The sequence below is a fragment of the Dasypus novemcinctus genome, chromosome 13 (genome assembly GCF_030445035.2).
Source record: "Dasypus novemcinctus isolate mDasNov1 chromosome 13, mDasNov1.1.hap2, whole genome shotgun sequence".
In the NCBI taxonomy this organism is placed as follows: domain Eukaryota; kingdom Metazoa; phylum Chordata; class Mammalia; order Cingulata; family Dasypodidae; genus Dasypus; species Dasypus novemcinctus.
Window position 1 is genome coordinate 47,344,069 of NC_080685.1, and position 23,569 is coordinate 47,367,637.

General features: G+C 35.9%; 1 protein-coding gene across 2 annotated transcripts in view; it reads right to left on the reverse strand.

Moving 5' to 3' along the window:
- NME7 (NME/NM23 family member 7) overlaps positions 1-23,569 on the reverse strand; it is a 295,291-nt gene that overhangs the window by 117,027 nt on the left and 154,695 nt on the right. For both annotated transcript variants that reach the window (XM_004464181.4, XM_058310088.2), the window contains exons 8-10: positions 15,376-15,440; positions 12,618-12,686; positions 9,114-9,215 (exon numbers count right to left, since the gene is read on the reverse strand). In XM_004464181.4, the coding sequence (XP_004464238.1) occupies positions 9,114-9,215; positions 12,618-12,686; positions 15,376-15,440 (236 nt within the window). The remainder of the gene's footprint in view (positions 1-9,113; positions 9,216-12,617; positions 12,687-15,375; positions 15,441-23,569) is intronic.

Sequence of the window (23,569 nt, forward strand, 5' to 3'; positions counted from 1 at the left end):
AAGCTCCATAAGATTAAGTGCTGATTTCTCATCTGAAACCATGGAGGCAAGAAGACAGTGGTAAGATATAGTCAAGGTACTAAAGGAAAAAAATTTCCAACCAAGAATACTCTATCCAGCTAAACTAGCATTCAAACATGATGGAGAGTTCAAAATATTCACAGACAAACAGAAACTGAAAGAGTATACCAAAAAGAAACCTCCCCTTCAAGAAATTCTAAAGGGAGTTCTGCAGGAAGAAAGGAAAAAACAGGACAGGCAGAGTTGGAGGAGAGTATAAGAGCAACAACAACAACAACAAAAAAGACAAAAAAAAATACAAACAAAATATGACAAACACAAATCCAATCAAAATATGGCTAACACAAATAATTCCTTGAGAATAATAACACTGAATGTCAACGGATTAAACTCACCTATCAAAAGATTCAGACTGGGACATTGAATAAGGAAATATGACCCATCTATATGCTGTCTACAAGAGACACATCTTAGACCCAGAGACGCATGGAGATTGAAAGTGAATGGCTGGAAAACAATCATACAAGCTAACAATAACCAAAAAAGGGCAGGAATAGCTATATTAATATCAGACAAAATAGACTTTAAATGTGAAACAATTGTGAGAGACAAAGAAGGATACTACATTTTAGTGAAAGGGAAAATCTGTCAAGAAGATCGAACAATCATAAATATTTATGCTCCTAACAAGGGTGCCTCTAAATACGTGAGGCAAACGCTGGAAAAACTAAGTGAAACAATAGATACATCTACAATTATAGTGGGGGATTTTAATACACCACTATCAACTCTGGACAGAACATCTCAAAAGAGAATCACCAAAGAAACAAAACATTTGAACAGTATATTAGAGGAGCTGGATCTAATAGACATATATAGATCGCTACACCCAAACACAGCAGGATATACATTTTTCTCAAACACACATGGATCATTCTCCAAGATAGACCATATGCTAGGCCACAAAGAAAGGCTGAATGAATTCAGAAAGATTGAAATCATACAAAACAATATCTCTGACCACAGTGGAGTCAAGCTGGAAATTTGCAAGGGACAGAAGCCCAGATTTCACACCACGATTTGGAAATTAAACAGCACACTCTTAGAAAAACAGTGGGTCAAAGAGGAAATCTCAAAAGAAATCAATGACTACCTTGAATCAAATGATAATGATAACACAACATACCAAAATTTATGGGATGCAGCAAAAGCAGTACTGAGAGGAAAATTTATAGCCATAAATTCATATATCAAAAAAGAAGAAAGAGCAAAAATTGAAGAACTAACTGCACATTTGAAGGAATCAGAAAAACAACAACAAAGTAACCCAACAGGAAGAAGAAGGAAGGAAATAACAAAGATAAGAGCAGAACTAAATGAAATAGAAAATAAGAAAGCACTTGAAAAGATAAACAAGACCAAGAGCTGGTTTTCTGAGAAGGTCAACAAAATTGACAAACCTTTAGCGAGACTAACAAAGAAAAAAAGAGAGAAGATGCAAATACACAAAATAAGAAATGAGAAAGGCAATATCACCACTGACCCCACAGAAATAAAGACTATCATAAGAGGATACTTTGAAAAACTATATTCCAACAAAAATGACAATCTAGAGGAAATGGACAAATTCCTAGAAACACATAAGCAGCCCATATTGACGAAAGAAGAAATTGATGATCTTAACAAACCAATCACAAGCAGAGAGATAGAATCAGTTATTAAAAATCTCCCAACTAAGAAGAGCCCAGGGCCAGATGGCTTCACAGGTGAATTCTACAAAACATTCCGGAAAGAACTGACACCAATCCTGCTGAAACTATTCCAAAAAATCGAAATAGAAAGAACATTACCCAACTCCTTCTATGATGCCAACATTACCCTAGTACCAAAGCCAAACAAAGACATCACAAGAAAGGAAAATTGCAGACCAATTTCTCTAATGAACCTAGACGCAAAAATACTTAACAAAATACTTGCTAATCGTATTCAACAACACATTAAACAAATTATACACCACAACCAAGTGGGATTCATCCCAGGTATGCAAGGATGGTTCAACATAAGAAAATCAATCAACGTAATACACCATATAAACAGATTGAAGGAAAAAAAATCACATGATTATATCTATAGATGCAGAAAAAGCATTTGACAAAATACAGCACACTTTCTTGATAAAAACACTCCAAAAGTTTGGAATACAAGGAAATTTTTTGAACATGATAAAGAGTATATATGAAAAACCTAAAGCCAATATTGTTTACAATGGAGAAATCCTAGACTCCTTCCCTCTAAACTCAGGAACAAGACAAGGATGCCCACTGTCTCCTCTCCTATATAACATTGTCTTAGAAGTACTTGCTCGAGCACTGAGGCAAGAACCAGAAATAAAAGGCATTCAAATTGGAAAGGAAGAAGTCAAAATTTCATTATTTGCAGATGACATGATCCTATACATAGAAAACCCTGAGAGATCTACAACAAAGCTTCTAGAACTCATAAATGAGTTTAGTAAAGTCGCAGGTTATAAGATCAATGTGCAAAAATCAGTAGCATTTCTGTACACCAATAATGAGCAAGATCAGGAGGAAATCAAGAAACAAATACCATTCACAATAGTAAATAAAAATATCAAATACTTAGGAATAAATTTAACTAAAGAGGTAAAGAACTTATACACCGAGAACTATACAAGATTGTTCAAGGAAATCAAAGAAGACCTAAATAAATCGAAGACTATTCCTTGTTCATGGATAGGAAGACTGAATATTATTAAGATGTCTATCCTACCAAAACTGATCTACAAATTCAATGCAATCCCAATAAAAATCAACACAGCCTTCTTTAAGGAACTAGAAAAACTAACTATGAAATTTATTTGGAAAGGAAAGAGACCCCGAATAGCCAAAGACATACTGAAAAAGAAAAACGAAATTGGAGGAATCACACTACCTGACTTCAAAACATACTACAAAGCTACGGTGGTGAAAACAGCATGGTATTGGCATAAGGAGAGACACACAGACCAATGGAATCTAATTGAAAGCTCTGATATAGAACCTCACATATATAGCCACATAATATTCGATAAAGCCACCAAACCCTCTCAACTGGGAGAGAGTGGCCTATTCAACAAATGGTGTCTGGAGAACTGGATAGCCATATGTAGAAGAATGAAAGAGGATTACCATCTCACACCTTATACAAAGATCAACTCAAGATGGATCAAAGACCTAAATATAAGAGCCAAGACCATAAAAACCTTAGAAAGCAGTGTAGGGAAACATCTACAGGACCTTGTAATAGGAAATGGATTTATGAATATCTCACCAAAAGCACGAGCAGCAAAAGAACTAATAGATAAATGGGAATTCCTCAAAATTAAAGCCTTCTGCACCTCAAAGGAGTTTGTCAAGAAAGTAAAAAGGGAACTCACACAGTGGGAGAAAATATTTGGCAACCATATATCTGATAAGAAACTTACAACTTGCATATATAAAGAACTCCTATATCTTGAAAATAAAAAGATAAACAACCCATTTAAAAAATGGGAAAAAGACTTAAACAGACACTTCTCCAAAGAAGAAATACAAATGGCTAAAAAGCGCATGAAAAAATGTTCCAAATCTCTAGCTATCAGGGAAATGCAAATCAAAACCACAATGAGATACCATCTTACACCCATAAGATTGGCAGCTATGAAAAAAACAGAAGAATACAAGTGCTGGAGAGGATGTGAAGATGTGGGAACACTCATCCACTGCTGGTGGGAATGCAGAAGGATCCAACCATTCTGGAGGACAGTATGGCGGTTTCTCAAAAAACTAGCCATAGATTTGCCATATGACCCAGCAATACCACTGCTGGGTATATACCCAGCAGAACTGAAAACAAGGACACAAACCGATATATGTACACCAATGTTCATAGCAGCATTGTTCACTATCGCCAAAAGTTGGAATCAACCCAAATGCCCATCAACAGATGAGTGGATCAATAAAATGTGGTATATACACACAATGGGAATACTACTCGGCTGTAAGAACAAACACACTACAAACACATGTGATAACATGGATGAATCTTGAGAACCTTATGTTGACTGAAGCAACCCAGACATTGAAGGACAAATATACATGACCTCAATGATATGAAATAACCAAGCTGCCCTAGATAGCAAGAGACTGAACGAAAGGCTTACAGGAAATCGGAGGGTGGAGGAAGGATGTGAACCGATGTCTGCAGGGGTGGAATTTAAGACAAGATGGTGGTAAGTATGAACACAAAGAAGAGATAAAATGGGGGCAAGGGGTTGCCTTTGGTTGGGGCTTTGCGGGTTTGAGGGTGGCTGGGGATGGGCAGATGGGTAATATTGCCCAAAAGTGGGGGGAGGGAGGGGTAGCATACGAACACAGGAGAGGGTCAGGTGCTGGTGGAGAGTAAAATGCCGAGAAAATCATATCAAAATATAATAAAGAGGGTTACCTGTTTAGAATGCTCGGAGGGGAGGGTCTGATGCAGGACGGGCTCCTGGGGAATGTCTAAATGCTCATTCTGCCAGAATGGGTGACACCATGGGGTAGAAACCCAAGTAGTGAGAGTGGGGGTGGACCCACATCCTGGGGAGGTCTAATGCCATCAAATAGAGGGAACTGTATCCCTCGAGAGAAAGGGTGGCTCCCAGGGCATTGGGGCAGTTGAGCAAGTTAGGCCCTGAACACTATTCCATCTATCTCTGGAAGTGGCTCCTCGGGAAACAAGGTTGGCTGTCACTGTGGGCACCAAGGTGGAAGGGAAAATGGACATTAAATGTGTGGAACCAAGGTAAATGGGGGATAAGAGAGGAGTTTCGTGAGAGTACACAAGGATGGATATAAAACATGTAATATTACACCATAACATATAGGAGATGACAGACTGATAATGTAAACCATAATGTAAAACATAGGATAACTAAGAATTTAAAAAACTGTGTATCCTAAAGTATGCACTACAATGTAAGCACAGATGTCACCTTGTTTGAAAGCTATTGTCTCAGACTCTGTACATCACGTTAAGTAAATATGATGTGAATAGGGTGTAAGAGTATCGCTGTGGAAGGGAAAAGGTTTTGTGGTGGATGTATGGGAGTGCTGTATATTATATATATGCATTGCTGTGGTCTAGGGCTTCTGTGAAGAGAAGTTCAATAATTAGGGGGAAAAAAAAAAGAAAAAGATAGGATGTAGAATTTTTTCCAAGTCAACACGTATTCTTTATCTAACCTTTAAACCCATCGCTATATGCCATTTCCTGACATTATATTGGGCTTCAAATTTCAGGGAGTTCTGGATCACAGAGTGGTTCAACAATGGCAACGGAGGAATACTGGTATAGGATACCATTGACAGGTGATATATGGCTGACAGGGAGCTGTACAGAACATATGTCCAGGGTGCATGGTAATGTTTGGATATACTCATAGTGGCAAAATTAAAAACCACAGCAGGGGGCGTACTGGGTTCCTGGCCAGTGGTGCTCTGTCGTGGTCTCTAGAGGAGCAGCGACAGTTTCCCAGGTGCAGCGGCGGGGACCGGGAGGGAGTGAGGGTTCAACAGTGAGCCCCTGACGCTAATGACTATGCTTGTGAGCTGATAAGCCTAAAACAAGAACAAGGCCTAGAACAGCATTGTGCCTGGGAATTTCCTCCTGTCAGCCTTCATGTTACTCAAATGTGGCCAGTCTCGAAGCCAAACTCAGCATGTAAATGCAATGCCTTCCCCCCAGCGTGGGACATGACACCCGGGGATGAGCCTCCCTGGCAACGAGGGACCACTATCAACTACCAAGTGGTGATGCAACTGGAAAATGACCTTATACGGAAGGTTCAATGCGGATCAGCAGAATATCCCTGTCTACATAAAATAACATAACTTTAAAAGGCTGTTTGACCTAATGTAAGGGGGAAATGGAAAGGAGAAATGAGTTTATATGGCTACGAGTCTCTAAAAAAGAGTCTGGAGGCTGTCAGAAGGATTGCCCTTATGCACAACTGAGTAGAGTCTGAGAGACAGATAAAGCAGATACAACCCCCAGGTATTGGTTCCTTTGAGGGCTAAAGAGACCCATGGGAGTTATGGTCATGGCAGATGGGGTTAACTACCAGGTCAGAGGGCCCCTCTTTGGAACTGGTGTTTATGTGTGATGAATCTGGACTCAGATGGGATCTCTCTTCATAAGACTTTCATGCTAATGTGCTGGAGTTGCAGTTAGTGTTGGGATTTAAGATATATCTAGGGGATTTGAATCTCTGGACTGACAATGTGATAGCCAGGTCCTGAGCCTCAACAGACTCCAACACCTACAATCTGATTTATTGGACTCACCACACTCAGCTAAGATGGAGTTGAAGAAGGACAACCACCACACCATGGAGCCTAGAGTGATTACAACTGAAAGTGGGAGGATTGCATCCAGCATCCATGTGGAATCTGAGCCTCCTCTTGACATAGAGGTGCAATGGACACAACCAATCCAATGTCCACATAGAAAAGGTGGCATTGGATTGGGAAAAGTGGACATGGTGGCTGATGGGTATGGGGAAAGGCAGGAAGAGATGAGAGGTGGAGGCGTCTTTGGGACATAGAGCTGCCCTGGATGGTGCTTCAGGGGCAATCACCGGACATTGTAAATCCTCACAGGGCCCACTGGATGGAATGGGGGAGAGTATGGGCCATGATGTGGACCACAGACCATGAGGTGCAGAGGTGCCCAAAGATGTACTCACCAAATGCAATGGATCTGTCATGATGATGGGAATGAGTGTTGCTGGGGGGGGGGGAGCGGTGGGGTGGGGGTGGTGGGGTTGAATGGGACCTCATATATATATATTTTTTTAATGTAATATTATTACAAAGTCAATAAAAAAAAAAAAACGTAAAATATGGCAAAACTTGGTTCTATTTATTTATCAAGCCAAAAACTATCCTTTCCTAATTTCTTATGTTTAATATTAAATAACATCATGACCACTCCCTTCCAATGTCCTCTGCAGCAGAATAACAATTTAATCCTTAGCTCTTTCACCCCACATATATTTACTTCTATTCTTCTTTTCTGCCTTAAACAGATATAAAGTAGGTCCTGCTGACTCTCCATTGATGCCATCACATCTGTTCCTTTCTATTTTAGAGCACCCTGTCTTTAATCCCTTCCGATTTAGTTTGCTCAAGATGCATCAAAGAAATAATTCAGTATATGCAAAATTATGCCATATGTAAGGAATTCCTATTTCCTACTCTGTGGGGATTAAATTACACAGAACCCACATATTTTAATATGGCTTTCTAGGCTATCCACCCCATACTCACCTCTATCAATATTCTCCACCTAAGTTCCTCTAAGAAAACTTACTTCCTTCTCTTTCCTGGTATGCATTTTTACATTTAAGGCATACAAATATTCTGGCTCTGAATGACAGTCATTTTGAAAATTTCCTTCACTTTTACCTTTGAACATACTTTACAGCTTTTCCCACTTCCTTTGTGCCCTAATTTCTCTTCCAAATCCTCTTTGTTTGAAAATTCCTTCATTTCTGCCTTCGAATATGCTTTAAAGCTTTTCCCATTCTGTGTCCTAATTCCTCTTTCAAAACCCTGTTTACATTTGTCTTGCTTTCACAAAGTTTTCTTGATTAACACCTAACTATATTAATTGCTCATTTACCCAATCAGTCCTTCAACATTTGTATTTTGTAGGCCCTAGAAATATTTTGGTTCTCCCTTACTGGGCCATGCAGCATAATCATATAAGATGATTTCTTTTTTTAAGGATTTCTTTTTTTTAATTTATTTATCCCTGCCCCCAACCCCCCTCGTTATTTGTACTCGCTGTCTGTTCACTGTTTTCCCTTGCTTTGTTCTCTCTGTGTCTGCTTGTCTTTTCTTTAGGAGGCACCAGGAATCGAACCAGGATCTCTCATGTGGGAGAGAGGCACTCAATTGCTCGAACTACCTCCATTCCCTGCTTTGTCTCCTCTTTGTGTTCTTCTCGTGTCATCTTGTTGCATCAGCTCACTGTGCCAGCCTGTTGCACCAGCTCGCTGTCTTGCTTGTCTCCTCCAGGAGGCACTGGGAACTAAACCTAGGACCTCCCATGTGGTAAGTGGGAGCTCAGTCCATTGAGCCACATACCCTTCCCAGCTGACTTCTTTTTTTTTTCTCTATCTGGTTGCATCATTGTCTTTTTGGTACATTGCTATGCGGTCCAGGAGCCTTGCACCTCTCCTCGCAGGTCTGAGATGACTTATTTCTTTTTTTCACCAGGAAGCCCTGGGGATTGAACCCAGGTCCCCCATATGGTAAACAGGCTCAACTGCTTGAGTCACAGCCGCTTCCCCAGATGATTTCTTTATAGGTGCTGTTGATTTATTGTAAAAGAACTCAGCTATTGTTTGAAATAAATTAGCTGCCCATCTTCAATAAACTATAAATGATGGTGAAATAAAAAACAGTAAATGTAAATTATACTTAGTGTTTAAAATCAGCAGGACTTCCCATAATCCTATCTAGCTTATAAATTTGCACGAGCATTCTTATATGTATTTTGAGGCTGCTTCTGCTTTTCACCGTCCCCTCTACCAAATGCCCATAGGAAAGAAAATAAAGAAAACTGAAAGGTATACTAGAGAATATCAAATTTCCCATAAGTCACACTGCCCATATTTATTTATATGAGACCACCATATTAATATTCTTCATACTGAGAGTTTTATTTACTGCTTTACAAGGTCAAAAGTACCATATATAATTTCTATCATAGAGCTTACCTATAGCTTTAATTGCTTACAATTTAGCAATAAGAAAAATAAGGAAATGTTTCTTTCCATTCTATATTGTACCTAGACTAATATAAATTCACTTTTTCTGAGACTATTACATAAAAAATTTTGTAAAATGCCATACTGAATAAACATTTCTATTATATTCATTTTTATCATGATGTGAACAAATTCTTCTATTTCTTTTAAAGAACAAACTAAAATATCAAACCTGTTAAAAATCTTTAGTAAATGAATAACACAAACTTGATTAATATTTCAAACAATAACTTACAGGATCAGCAGGTCCACAGAATTCTCGAAATGTCTTCGTAGGGTTATTTTGTTGAATCTCTATTGCTACACAAGGGCCAGCATACATTTCTGTCACCATCTCCTATAATATAAAAGAATCATTAGAATTTAATAATTTTTTACCTCTCCTTCTTTTAGTTTTACCACTATTCTACTAATTTTAAACTTTTAAGAACATCTCTGACTTCCTCCCCACCTGTATGCCATGGACCAATCAGTTCCCCAATCCTATCCATTTGTACTATAAAAAATATTTTAAGATTTCCTTTCATCTCCATCCCTGACATTACTACCATTTTAATGTAATGCCTTACCACCTGACCCCACATTATTTACAATTATCTTTTACTATATTTTCCTTTCAAACATCTTATTCCTCTTGAAGAAAGTGTTAACCTTCTAAAAAATAAGAATTTCAAAAGTGCTTCTTCCGAAGAGTCTTTAAAAAAGTATAATGAGTTCTAGAAATAAGGAATAAGAGGGACCAGATTTACCATCAAACAACTAAAGCTACAGTATCTATTGCCATTAAAAGAAGGAAGAAGGAGACCAAAATTTTAATACTCCTCACATTTGAAAAATGTGATCATGCCTTCTTTTTACACCTACTGAGAACTTGTCTCTTGATATTTATGTATAGGCAGTACTTCAATATCATGAGACAGAAAATCAGACTCAACATAATTACCTATAAAAATCAATTACACATGACCTTTGTGAAACAGCAAAGTGACTGCAAGGAGATACATGTAGGAATTCTAATGAGTAGGGTTATGTGTGTCATATTAACTATGACCTCCTTTCCCTCTTCTAACTTCTAGCATTTCTGTTAGGCGTGATGACTGACTTTGGATTAATATTTAAATATTCTGTAATAACACATCTTTATTTTGATGTAGTATATCGTAAACCCTCCAAATTCATTAAAGTGGCTTACCTGACCCTTCATGATATGGTATCACCTCCTATTATTTTTCTACAGTCTCATTTAGCTCTTGATACTCTGGCTCCTTTACACCATTTTATACCTACATTCCTTATATACCCCAACCAAACTTCTGACTCAAAGCCTTTGTATACGTTTTCATTTCATACAGCCTAATGTACTGTTTCACATTCAGGGAGAAGAAAGAAAGATTTATCAAGTGTTTCAGATAAACTAAGAAAAGCACTTTTCTTTGATCATGTTTTGCATTATACCACTTCACATACAGTGTTAATATTAAAAGAGCATATTTCCATAACCCCCTCCTATTATCTGTGCTATTATACATTTTGCTTTTATATATATCATATATCATAAACCCTACCACATTGTTAATCTTTTGCTTTAAACAATCAATTACCTTTCACAGCAACTAAAAGTTAAAAAAAAAAAAACCTTTTCTATTTTCTCATGAGTATTCCATAGTTCCATGTAGATCCACATTTTTATCTGATATTATTCTTTTATCTGATGAGCTCTCTCCACTATTTAAAAAAAAAAAAGACTTTAGTTTTCCTTCATTTTGACAAATATATTCTCACCTGTCTATCTCCACATGTAGCTTGTCTCTCTCCAGTATTCTATCTGGCAAATTCATGTTATATTGGCCTCCCTGAACTCTAGTCTCTTTCTCTTCAATTCAGTGAGCCCACTAGATTTTTTTTGTGTTTTGTCTATCTTGTGGCCTAGAAACTTGCCTCTAGGTAGTAAGATGGGACAATCACAGGGCTCACTTCAGTTTTTCCCTTTTTCAGGGATCACAGTCTTGCATTTGCTGTCATTCAGTGTCTAAACTGCTGTTTCATGTATTTTGTATAGTTTGTAGTTGCAGGTATATAAGGCAGTTCAAAATGCACAGAATAGAAAAAAAAATGTTAAACAGAAGACTCCATCAAAAGCCATTGTGGGATATGTCTTCATGAGTTTCTTTACCATATATACAATTAAACTATAATCTGAATTAATGAAGGTTATTAATTTTAACTGTATTTTAAAAAATCAAAATTAAATAAACAAAAGAAGGAAAATGTATAATTTCACTTTTAAGAAATGGAAAACAGTCACAAAGATTGAAAAATGTTAAAAACATTTTAAAATAGCTTCCATTTAAGAAAAGAAAACACATAATTCAAATCGAAGAAGCTGCTAAGATTTTGTTATAAAGCAAAAGGAAACAAAATAAACAATACTAGATGTTCCTACAACAAGAGAAAATCACTAGTCTTTCTAAAAAAAGGGTAGAACACTGTCAGTGGGCTAGACACAAAATAAAATATTTTATAATTGGCCTTTACAATGCATGACTAATTTAGACAAAGGTTTAGATCAGTTCTTGTTAATGAGAACCAGTGCATTTTTCCTTTTTTAAAGTAGGCTGAAAGGAAAGGAAATAAAGAAGGGAAGAGAAGAGAATCTAATCTCATTGCTAGAACTATGTAAAACCAAAATTCTAAAAGAAAACATAGTTTATAGGCAATATTTCTCAGAAATTCTGATGAAGAGAAGGCAAAGGAAATTTTTATTTAATACATACTACATGGTATTTTAAGGAAAAAGATTTGACTTACTTGAATATAGTCATTTGCTTTCAAGAACATGTTTCATTGCCCCTTGAACAACTTCCTTTAAATATTATTTCTTTGGTCTCAGTCACATTTTCAGTTGATGCTATCTGTATTTGTGTCTTTAGCATGGGTATTAAGTACTACTGTGGAGTTATACTACACTGTTAAAAACGATTTGCTTTTAATTTTCTAAAGTATTTTGAGCAGTCTTTCCTGAGAATACTATAAACTTCAAAGAAAATATCAAATGTGTCTACATCCCATCAACTTGGTTTTGTTTTGGATTGCTGTTTTCAGGGGAGGATGGGGTATATTCCTGTGTATTTTTGTTTCATAAGAGAAACAATGTGATATTTTCAAAATGATTCACTGGTTCTCAGAATAAGAATTCCTTAGTCACTGCCTATTATCAGCTGACTGCTGGCAGAATCATGAATACTTTAAAGAATATCGGGAAGCAGACTTGACCCAATGGATAGGGCATCCACCTACCACATGGGAGGTCTGTGGTTCAAACCCCGGGCCTCCTCGACTTGTGTGGAGCTGGCCCATGCGCAATGCTGATGTGTGCAAGGAGTGCCCTGCCACGCAGGGGTGTTCCCTGCATAGGGGAGCCCCATGCACAAGGAGTGCGCCCCGTAAGGAGAGCTGCCCAGCGCAAAAGAAAGTGCAGCCTGCCCAAGAACAGCACCGCACACACAGAGAGCTGACACAACAAGATGATGTAACAAAAAAACACAGATTCCCGGTGCCACTGATAAGGATAGAAGCGGTCAGAGAAGAACACACAGCGAATGCACACAGAGAGCAGACAACAGGGGGGGGGGATGGGGGGGGGAATAAAGAATACCTATATGATTCTAAACAATACTGAAACCCCTAGTAGTACAAAATGTTCGTAGTATCAATACTTTACATTTACTTCAATACTTACATTATATTCAGACACAACTCCTTTATAAACTTCATAAAACTCTTCAACATTAACCCGATCCATGTTGAACTATATTAAAAAAAAGCCAACCAACAAAAGAAAAATAAATGGGCCATATTCAGCACTCAACATTTATAATCTTTTGGATATATTTACTTTAAATTGTGAATCTTGCATAAATGAAATTTCTTTGGAAAAAAGTGTCATTAAAGATCGGTTCACCAATAATGAAAATGGGTAACATTTATTATGTCAAGCATTGTTCCAGGTACAATACATGCATCATCTCATTTAATAATCACAGTAACCCTATGGCATAGTGTTAATGTCCCCACTTTACAGACCAAGCTACTAAGACTCAGAAGAGTTACATAAACTTCCCAAACTGACATTCCATTTCAAGCAGTCTGATCCCGTTGACTACACTCTTAACTACTACCTATTCCTCCTCCCTCTGAACAAAACTCACCCTTGATACCAAAAAGAAAAAAAGACTAATATACAATATCATGTTGATTGATTGATTTATGGCACAAAAAGAAATATCATTAGAGTACTTCAGATTTTTTAGAGAGGGTGGAAAATAATACCATTTTCTCCCTCAAGCATTTGTGAAAATCCCTAGTTAGTTTGGGTCATAAAAAGCACTGGTACAAGTAATCTGTAATTTCTACTACTTTTCAAAAAGAATTTTGAATCAGAATATGCTTACAAAATAAGTCTATAAAAACTCATTCTTATAAAGGTTTAATCCAAATTTAGTTGGAAATATAATTTCATTAAGTTCTAGGATCTCAGGAACTAAGACTTTTAAACTCTAACTGCTCTCAGAATTTCCAAGTTCCTGTTTTATTTTTCCCCCTCTTTCCTTCTTTATTTTGCCAGAATTGAAGATCACTATGAAATTACTGCCTTCACAAATAGTAACTCAAACTGGGAGGATTTATCACACCATACAGAATGTCATATAGAATTGCCAAGGTCACACCTAGAAAGCAGTGACACAGGATTCAGAAGCAGATCTTTCTGACTCCACATATCAATGAACTTTACTTGCTACTACACTACCATGTTTCCCCCATAGGTTTAATTAATCATTTCTTTACTGTTCTTTTTTATTGAGTATATCTTATGGCCAATCACTGTGCTGTGTTGTAGGCCTAGAGTTAGGTTAATTTTTAAAACTAAAATTTCCATAATTATCATTTTTAAGTGGGCTTAGGTCCTACAGTCCTATTAATATATCACAAGGACTAATTTGGGTAACAATTATTTTACATGCTTAGATAAGAATCTTCAAGTATCAATTTTCTTGTCAGTCTCCCAAGTTTTTCCTGAATAATCTGTTGTGTATGGACATACCCAATAATCAGGGACACAAAATAGACCCCAATTAGTGTCCTGCCTAATGGCTAATCTTGGGTCATCCTAAGACTTCACAGAAATCAAAAGCAGTTCCTCTTCAGAAAAAGAGAATATAAATAATATTGGTACAAAAATTCTCATTCCAAAATGAGTATTTTAATTTTAAAATAGTATAAACTTGTCAGCCTTTAGTGTAAAAACCCAATTGTTTGATTCCTATAAGCATCAGTTTCTTATCAAATGCCATAAGTGAGTAAAGAATGAAGATAAATACAGAAGTGGGTGCTGATTTCTTCAATGAAGGGTTTTCTAGCAGGGTCAGCAAGGTGATTTTGAACAAGTGTGGGATTCTGAACAAGGCAACTTTGAACAAGTCTGCCAACAGAGGGGCTGAACTACTCTACCTCCAAAGAAGGTCCTGAGGGCACATCTACAAAACAGAGAAAGGAACTGGTCAGAGAAAAGGAAAGAACTGATTATCTCCCTTCCTTTTCTGCTTATAGTCAGGAATCCAAAAGAAAGAAAACACATAACTAGTCAGTTTCTTTATATTTTGTGTTTATAAAAACTAAATATATTTTTTGGTTCACATTTATTTTGTGACTAAAGTTCCAGAATTCGTATAAACTTATCTTATAAGCTCATATTAGATGGGGCATATGGGAATCCCCTATATATTCTCTGTAATATTTATATAATTGAAATATCTTTTAAAAAATAAAGTTAAAAAAAAAAAGCTTATATTAGGTGTACTACTTGAATATTAGCTCTCTCAGTGGAAGATTACATGGGTAAAATAATTTCAAAATATCTTTTGATTATAAGAAGGTTATTTAATTCAGTAAATATATGGTTTTAGGAAGCGGACATGGCCTAATGGATAGGGCATCCGTCTACCACATGGGAGGTCCGCGGTTCAAACCCTGGGCCTCCTTGACCCATGTCGAGCTGGGCCATGCACAGTGCTGATGCGCGCAAGGAGTGCCGTGCCATGCAGGGGTGTCCCCCACATAGGGGAGCCCCACGTGCAAGGAGTGCGCCCTGTAAGGAGAGCCACCCAGAGCGAAAGAAAGTGCAGCCTGCCCAGGAATGGCGCTGCACACACGGAGAGCTGACACAAGATGACGCAACAAAAAGAAACACAGAATCCTGGTGCTGCTGATGAGGACAGAAGCAATCACAGAAGAACATACAGAGAGTGGACACAGAGAGCAGAAAATGGGGGTGGGAAGGGGAGAGAGATAAGTAAAAAATAAAAAATCTTAAGAAAAAAAAAATATATATATGGTTTTTATCTTTAATGGGTTGAATTCACAAAAGCAAAGAGAAACAAGGAATGCAAAACGTTTTAAAGCATATTTCAATAAACTGTAATACATTACAAATTACCTACCATCTGCATAGCTGAGATTTCAAAACCTGCATCTCGGATAGCCATAAGGATCTTTCCTAGCAGTCCTGAAAATGTAGAAAATATGGCTATAAAAATACAAAATTTCTAAGGCATTTTAGTTTTTTAGAAATGCAAATTTTTCTACATCAAGTACTTTGCTTACACTCTATATGAAGAAATCACACATTTTTGCAAGAGAAACTAAATTCCTAATACTAAGCATTACAGTTAAAAACAATTCATTTCCTAAGGATTTCAGGAATATCAACAATAGTCCAAGGACAATGCAGAAAACTTCTAAGGCACCATTTTCATTATTAAGACCCTTAAGACTAGTGAGGTAGAGAACATGAAAATCAAACAATTAAAAGTAACATCACAAATAAAAAGAAATGCCTATTTATGATTGCCAAAAGTTGAAAACAACCTAAGTGTCTGTCAACTGATAAATGGACAAATTGTGGTATATACACATGAAGGAATATTATGCAGCAGTAAGAAGAAATGAAGTCGTGAAGCATATGACAACATGGATGAACCTGGAGGATATTATGTTGAATGAAGCAAACCAGACACAAAAGGACAAATACTGTATGACTGCACTATTATGAACTAAATATATTATGTAAACTCATGTAGTTAATAACTAAAATATAGGTCCACCAGAAAATAGAAGGAGGGTAGAGAATGGAAAGCAGAAGGCTAATCTATTGAAGAACTGGTAAAAAGGTTGTTTGTAAATTTTTGGAAATGAATAAAAATGGTGAAAGCATGTCATGGTGTCTGTAACTAGCAGAACTATTATTACATGGGTGTGATTGTGGTTGAAAGGGAAAGTCTAAGGTGATGCATATTACTAGAAGGAAAGCTAAAAACTGTAACATGGGACTGTATAAGATAGTAAAACCTCGCAAAAAACATGAATACGGGAGATTCTGCATAAATAAGACTGTTTTTACAAAATATAAATACTAATATACTAAAGAGAAAGAAAAAGAATAGCAGCTTTGTATAGTAGGGGAAGCATAGAGAAATTGAGAGGTGATGAGTTTTATTATTATTATTGGAATGATGGAAGTGCTCTAAGAATGAAATGATGAATGCACAAATGTGTGATTATACTGAACACTACTGATTTTATACTTTGGATGGATTTATGCTTTCTTAATATGTATCAATAAAATTATTTTTTAAAAATACATGAAAGAGGAATATACAAAAATGCACATTAATAATAGGAAATTTCAGTACTCATTTATCAATAGTTGACAGGAAAAGAAAAAAAGACAAGCAACCCAATTAAAAAATGTGCAAAAGATTTGAATAGACCTTTCTCCAAAGAGGAAATATAAATGGCCAAAAGCACATGAAAAAATGTTCAATATCATTAGCTATCAGGGAAATGAATACCTGAATACATTTATATGCCTTATAGGTATGCTCCAGGTGAACCTCCTCCATGCCTCCCGATCACTGACAACCCCTACCAGTGATCCTCCGCTACCATGGCTTGTTACCCTTCCATGATACAAAACTTCTTCAAAAAGGCAATTAATAAGAAAATGAAATAACAATGGTAGTTTTAAAAATAACAAAATACAAAATATTTTAGAAAGTGGAATAATTAAAAATATAAAATTAAAATTTTTACATTGTCTTTCATCACTGTAAGATCTGTTGTCTTGTATGTACAGTGACATTTGTACATAGATGTTCACAGCTACATTATTCACAACTGTTAAAACATGGAAACAACTCAAGTGTCCATCAACTAATGAGCAGATAAACAAAATGTAGTATATGTAATACAAACAATGGAATGCTACTCAGCTATAAGAAGAAAGAAAATCAGGAATCATATAACAACATGGATGAACCATGAGGACATTACGTTAAGTGAAATAAGTCAGATACAAAAGGACAAATATTGTATGCTTTCACTAATATAAACAAAAACAATGAGTAAACTCACAGAGGTAAACTCTAGAGTATAGGTTACTAAGAAAATGAATGTTCGTTGAAAATGGGAGCTGATGTTTAATGTACGTAGAATTTTAAATAAGGTTTATTGTAAATATGTGGAAATAAATAGAGTTGATGGTAACACATTGTAGTGAGTATAACTAACTGCTTATTTATAAATGTGATTGTATCCTAAAGGGGTAGTCTGTGGATGTAATATTTTAATTGAAAGGTAAAGAATAATGTAGGATCTGTATGACAGTGATTTTGGTGGTGGATGAAGATTGTAGTTAATAGTATAAGAATGTTCTTCCTTTACAAAGTGTTAAGTATATGATGATACATGGGAAACTTACAACTAATGTAACTTATGGATTATAGTTAGTAACATTGCAATATTTTTGCATGAATGGCAAAGAAGATAATATATCAATTCTAAGGGAATATAGGGGTTCTAAGGGGGTATTGGATTTTCCTTTTGGAGTAATGAAAACTTTCTATAATTGACTGAGGTGTTGACAGCACAACTCTGTGATGAAAATGAGAGCCACTGAGCAAACAAAATGTATAATATTGACTATAGTTAATAGTAATGTTTCGACAATGCTCCTTCATAGTATTTAACAATTGTTGTAAGCAAGTCACTGTTGTGGGGGTAAAGTATGGGAGCCCTATATGATGATATGAATGCTTGTTTTGTAAATTCACAACTTCTACTATACATATTGTTTATGGATGTTCATGTATGAATGATAAACTTCAATTTTAAAAAGTTTTTAAAAAGTGAAATGCCAAATGAACTGAAGGAGTTTAAAGAAGGCATTCAAAGAAAGAAAAAAAAATTAAATTTTATATGAAGAGATGGGTAGAAGCCTCAAGGAGAAGTTGGAGAATGAACTGAGCCTTAAAGACTGTAGATAGGTGGGCTTATAGAGAGATGGAGTACAAGAGAAGGCAACAATCTGGGAAAGTTTGTGAGCACATTTACATAACAGTAAGAAGAGAGGAAAGAAAAATAGCTGAAAGGAGAAAGAGGTTAAATCCATATTGATAAAGGCCCTGGATTCCAACAAGTAGAATTTGGACTATATCCCACAGGTGAGTGGTTTTTATAATGAGTCTGTAGACTCGGGGGGGGGGGGGTCTCAGACTGATATTGAAATTCCATCATTTTCTATAAAAAAATCTTCTAATTGTTCAAGTCAATTAAAGTTTCTCTTTCTCTTCCCCTTCTCCCCTTACACATACACACACACACACACGTTCTGGATCAACTGTATGTCATCAAGTAACTCAAATCACCAAGTAGAATCAGTGCCTGAACATACATTTTTATTTACTACCTTCTGTGACCAGGTAGTGCTATTTCTTTTTTAAAGATTTTTTATTTATTTTTCTATCCTTCTCTTCCCCCCATTGAAGATTGCAACATTGACCAAATAATCTTTCTTTACTATACAAAATATATACCAGAAATGGAAAAACAGCCATTTTTTTCCTTTCCAGAAAAATATGGCATGGTTTGATAATGAAAGAATTTTGAATAAAGCTTAACAATAAAAAAGCTTAACAAATGCCTAACAAAATGAATAAAGCTTAACAAAAAAAATCTTTTAGTATATTTTCTCTTAATTTTCTTTTATTATTTATTTTCTTTTTAAAGACATCATCATTCTTCCAGTTACTGCGATTCAAAACCTTAAAGTTATTTTTATTCAACTTTCATCTTCATGCACTATATCCAGTTTAGCCTTGATACTTACTGGTTGAAAATGTTATATTCATTGCTTCTTTCTTTTTCTATTGGTGACCCCCTCCTCCCGTTGTCTGTTCTCTGTGTCCATTTGTTTTGTGTTCTTCTGTGTCCACTTGCATTCTTGTCAGTGGAACCAGGAATCTGTGTCTCTTTTTGTTGCGTCATCATCTTGCTGCGTCAGTTCTCCATGTGTGTGGCGCCACTCCTAGGCAGGCTGTGCTTATTTTTTTTTCCCATGCGGGGCCTCTCTCCTTATAGAAATTTGCACTTAATCTTATTGAGGCTCACTTGTATATAATGTATTGCTTTTCTCTTGAGGCTTTCTGGATTCTCTTTTTGGAATTCAGCAGTTTGATCAAAATGTTTCTCAGTGTGAGTCTCTAAGTTTATTGTTTGGATTTCATTGAGTTTCTTGGATGTGTAGATTCATCTTTCCTTAAATTTGGGAAGTTTTCAGCCATTATTTCTTCAGATATTCTTTCTGCCCCTTTCTAGCTTTTCCTTCTGAGATTCCCATAATGCATATATTGGTATGTTTGGTCATTTCCCACACATCTCTTAGGCTCTATTCACTTTTCATTTTATTCTTGTTGTCCCTGTTGCATAATTTCAATTATCTTAATGTCAAGTTCACTGGTTCTTTCTTCTACCAGCTCCAATCTGCTGTTAACCCCTCAAGGGAATTTTTAATTTCAGTAATTGCGATTTGTAGCTCCAGTATTTGATTCCTTTTTTTTTTTTTAATGATTTCTATATCTTCATTGAAATTCTCTTTTCATTTACCTAGGGTTTTCCTGATTTCCTGTAATTTATTTCTGTGTTTTCTTTTAGCTCTTTGGGCATACTTAAGAAAATTTTGAAAATGTGTCTGGTATGTCCAAAGTCTACCTTCCTCACTGATAGTTTCTTATGCTTTGTCTTCCTTCTTTGAACGGGCCATTCATTTCCAATTTCTTTGTATGCCTTGGAATCTTTTGTCACACACTGGGCATTTTAATATTTTAAAGTGTTATTTTTGGAGTTTAGTCACAGAGATACCTATTTTTTTAGGTTGTATCCAGCTGGTTTTATGACATAGATTGCCTTGAAAGAGAAAGGAGAAAAAGAAATCACCTTTTTCAGACTTTGAACTCTGGTATAAATCCTTTCTTTCTGAAGTTTGCCAGTCTTAACGACCCTAGGCTAAAGCATAGGCTTCTTCCCTGTCTTTTCCAAGCAGGTCTTTTATCCTGGGCATCTGTGTGTGGACTTAGAAGTTTTCCCATTTATGCCAGTTCAAATGTCTCTTTTCCCCTAAGAAAGAATCTTTTATTCTGGTCCTGGGTGCTATATTGAATGCTCAAAGCAAGTAATCCTTGCTCCAGGCAGATATTATTTGATTGTTTTCTAACAGCATTTTTTTAAGGAGGCACCGGGCATTGAACCTGGAATCTCATACATAGCAAGCAGGTGCTCAACCACTAAGCTAGACCTGTTCCCCTCTAATAGCATTTTAGCTGTTGTGGGAGCAACTTTCACATGAAGGGTAAGTTCTACAATGGTTGCCACCATACAGAAGAGTACAGACATACCTGTACTGAAGTACATGCATAAAGATTACTTTGATACCTCAGAAAATGGGACCAGGGACCCTCACTGAGAACACAAGACTGCTCTGTACCATGCTGGGGAAGGGGGGATGAACAGAGCCAACAAAGGTGCCTCATAGATTTCCTGTCATTTTTAAGTTGCCCTTTTTTTCATTACTGCATCCCTTTAACTACCTGACAAAGATGGTTCTGTATGATTTTGGTTTTTTGTTTAAAAGTGCTGTCAGGGGATAGAACCCTGGAATGCCATTCTCTTCCATATCTGTGATGTCACTCCTGAATATTCTTCTTGATAAGTGGTAGTTTCATAAAGGTTCATTACAACATATAATTTGAAACCCTATCAATGATTTTTTTTTACCCTGTTATATTAAGATCCATTGGTGTATGTTGCAGTTTGAATGAATTCTTTTTAAAATTTTAAACATCACATTATTAGTGTTCATTTAGAACATGTCTCCAGGACTGTATCAATTATTTTTTTTAATTAGAGATGTTATAAACTTGCAGAAAGTACAGAGTTCCCATATTCCTTCCTCACACACACAGTTTGTCCCTATTATTAACAATTTGCATTAGCATGGTACCTTTGTTAAAACTGATGGCAACTTTTATTATAATTATTAACTATGGTCCATAGTTTACATAGGGTTCACTGTGTTGTACAGCTTTATGAGTTTTTTAAAAGTTTTTATTCTAGTAACATATTGTATTAGTCTGCAAAAGGTATGCTGATGCAAAGGTATGCTGACGAAATCTGTTGGCTTTTATAAAAGTTATTTATTTGGGGTAAAAGCTTATATTACAAGGCCCTAATAAGTCCAACTCAAGGTTGCTTTCTCATCAAAGTCAGTTGCCACATGTTGAAACAAGATGGTCGCTGATCTCTGCCTAGCCTCCCCTATGTAGGCTCTCAGGCAAATGGCTCATCTCTCCCTGGGGCATTAGCTTTCTGAGCCTTCTCCTTTCTGTCACATGACAAAGTTCTCTTCTCTGGCATCTATGGAGGTCTCTCTCTTCCTGTGTGTGTCTTCTTGAATGTCCATTTATATAGGCCCACCAAGGGGGGAGGGACTCAACCTGAGCCACACCTTACTGATGTGGTCGAATCAAAGCCCTAATCTCAGAGGGCCCCTCAACTGAATCCAAAATAATCAAAGGGTATCATATCCAGATTAGATTAGTTTATAAACATAATCTTCCTTCCACACATATATAAAACTAAAATTTCCCATTTTAACCACGTTCAAATATATAATTGAGTGGTATTAATTATATTTACAGTGTTGTGCTACCATCACCACCATCTATCCAATGTATGATGACATTCTAACATCATACATTGATCACTTGGAAAGTACTAGTTCACTGAGTTATGCAAAATCTTCCAAATGCCAACATATCAAAAAATCATGTTCATTAACATCACTACTAATTTCATTGAGTATTGGGAAGCTGTCAAAACCAAAGTAGTAAAAATGTTTTCTAAGTTTCTAATGCTTATGTTAAGTTGTAAGCTCAGATTTTATCTTTGGCAACAACTATTGTTAGCTGTTTTCTATAAAATGATAGGCTTATTATGTTTTTAAGAAAATATTTGCCAAGTACCCATGTCTAAATAATGACATCTGTCAATCATTCTTTCAAGTAAAATGGCTATTCCATGAAACAAAAGCATCAAACTGAGTCCACAACTCAAACAATAATATATTAGTTTTTCCTCAAGACAACATTATATTTCATTATGTGCTCAAGGACTTTATGTGTATTTCCTATTTCATCAAAAAGAATATAAAAAAGTTAGGTACTTGAGATCAAATATTTTAAAAATTAATTATTTTTACTGTTTATTGAAGGGCATTCTTAAATGAAATTGCCCCCCACCACACACACAATGTACATTCTGGTTAAAAATACAATAGCTACTATTATAGTTTATTGTCTCGATTTGTGTTAAAGCACTAGAAGTTTTACCCACTATTACTTTTATTCCATGAACGCAAATATCACACATTTAAAAAGGCCTATAACCTTTAAATTATTATTATGAAACAGTTTTGGTCTCATAGCTCTCTAAAAGGCTCTTGAATATCATGATGAAGAAAATACTTAGGTTATTAAACAGGAATCTTTATCTAAAAATGAAAGCACTATTCAGCCCTTTGTATTAACCAATACAAAGAGAACTCTATCATCTATATCAACAAGAATCTATAATGACTTTAAACTGTGCCCTATGAACTATTTGAATAGAATAATTCTATTCATAGTAGGGTAAAACAATAAAGAAGTTATAGCCCAAGTAACACTGCCATTCTGGCAAGAACAGCTGATAGGATATTAGCCAAATTCCTATTTGAGAATTTCTATTTATTTAGGTCATATGGCATTAGTGCACCCATTCTTGCTATCCTACCTGTTATTTTGTTCAAGGATATTGATTTTTTAAAATATTCATTTGTTTAGGTATAGAAGCAGGGTAAAGAGGCATTTACGAATGTGTTTTAACTCGAAACAACTTGAAACAACAAACTGTCAATAACCATGTTTCCTTTACTCTATGCTAAACAGAAAATGCCCAGGTGATGGCACAAAAGGTAATAACTATGTAAATGAAGCACAGAGATGGCAATAACTATGCAAATAAAGCACAAAAAATGACAATAACTATTTAAATGAAGCACACTAGCAAATATATACATATAAACATATAATCCATGCCATGCAGCAAAGAAGTTCAAAAGGGTCAAACAAAGCAGACCATATGTTTTATCTGGCTGGTGTTTGATAGCTAATTTATCTTCTTATAGTTTGCTTTTCGCTTTATGAATGCTATCATTTAAATTTTCTGAATGTCATATCACCTCATCTCCATCTCTGCTCGTGT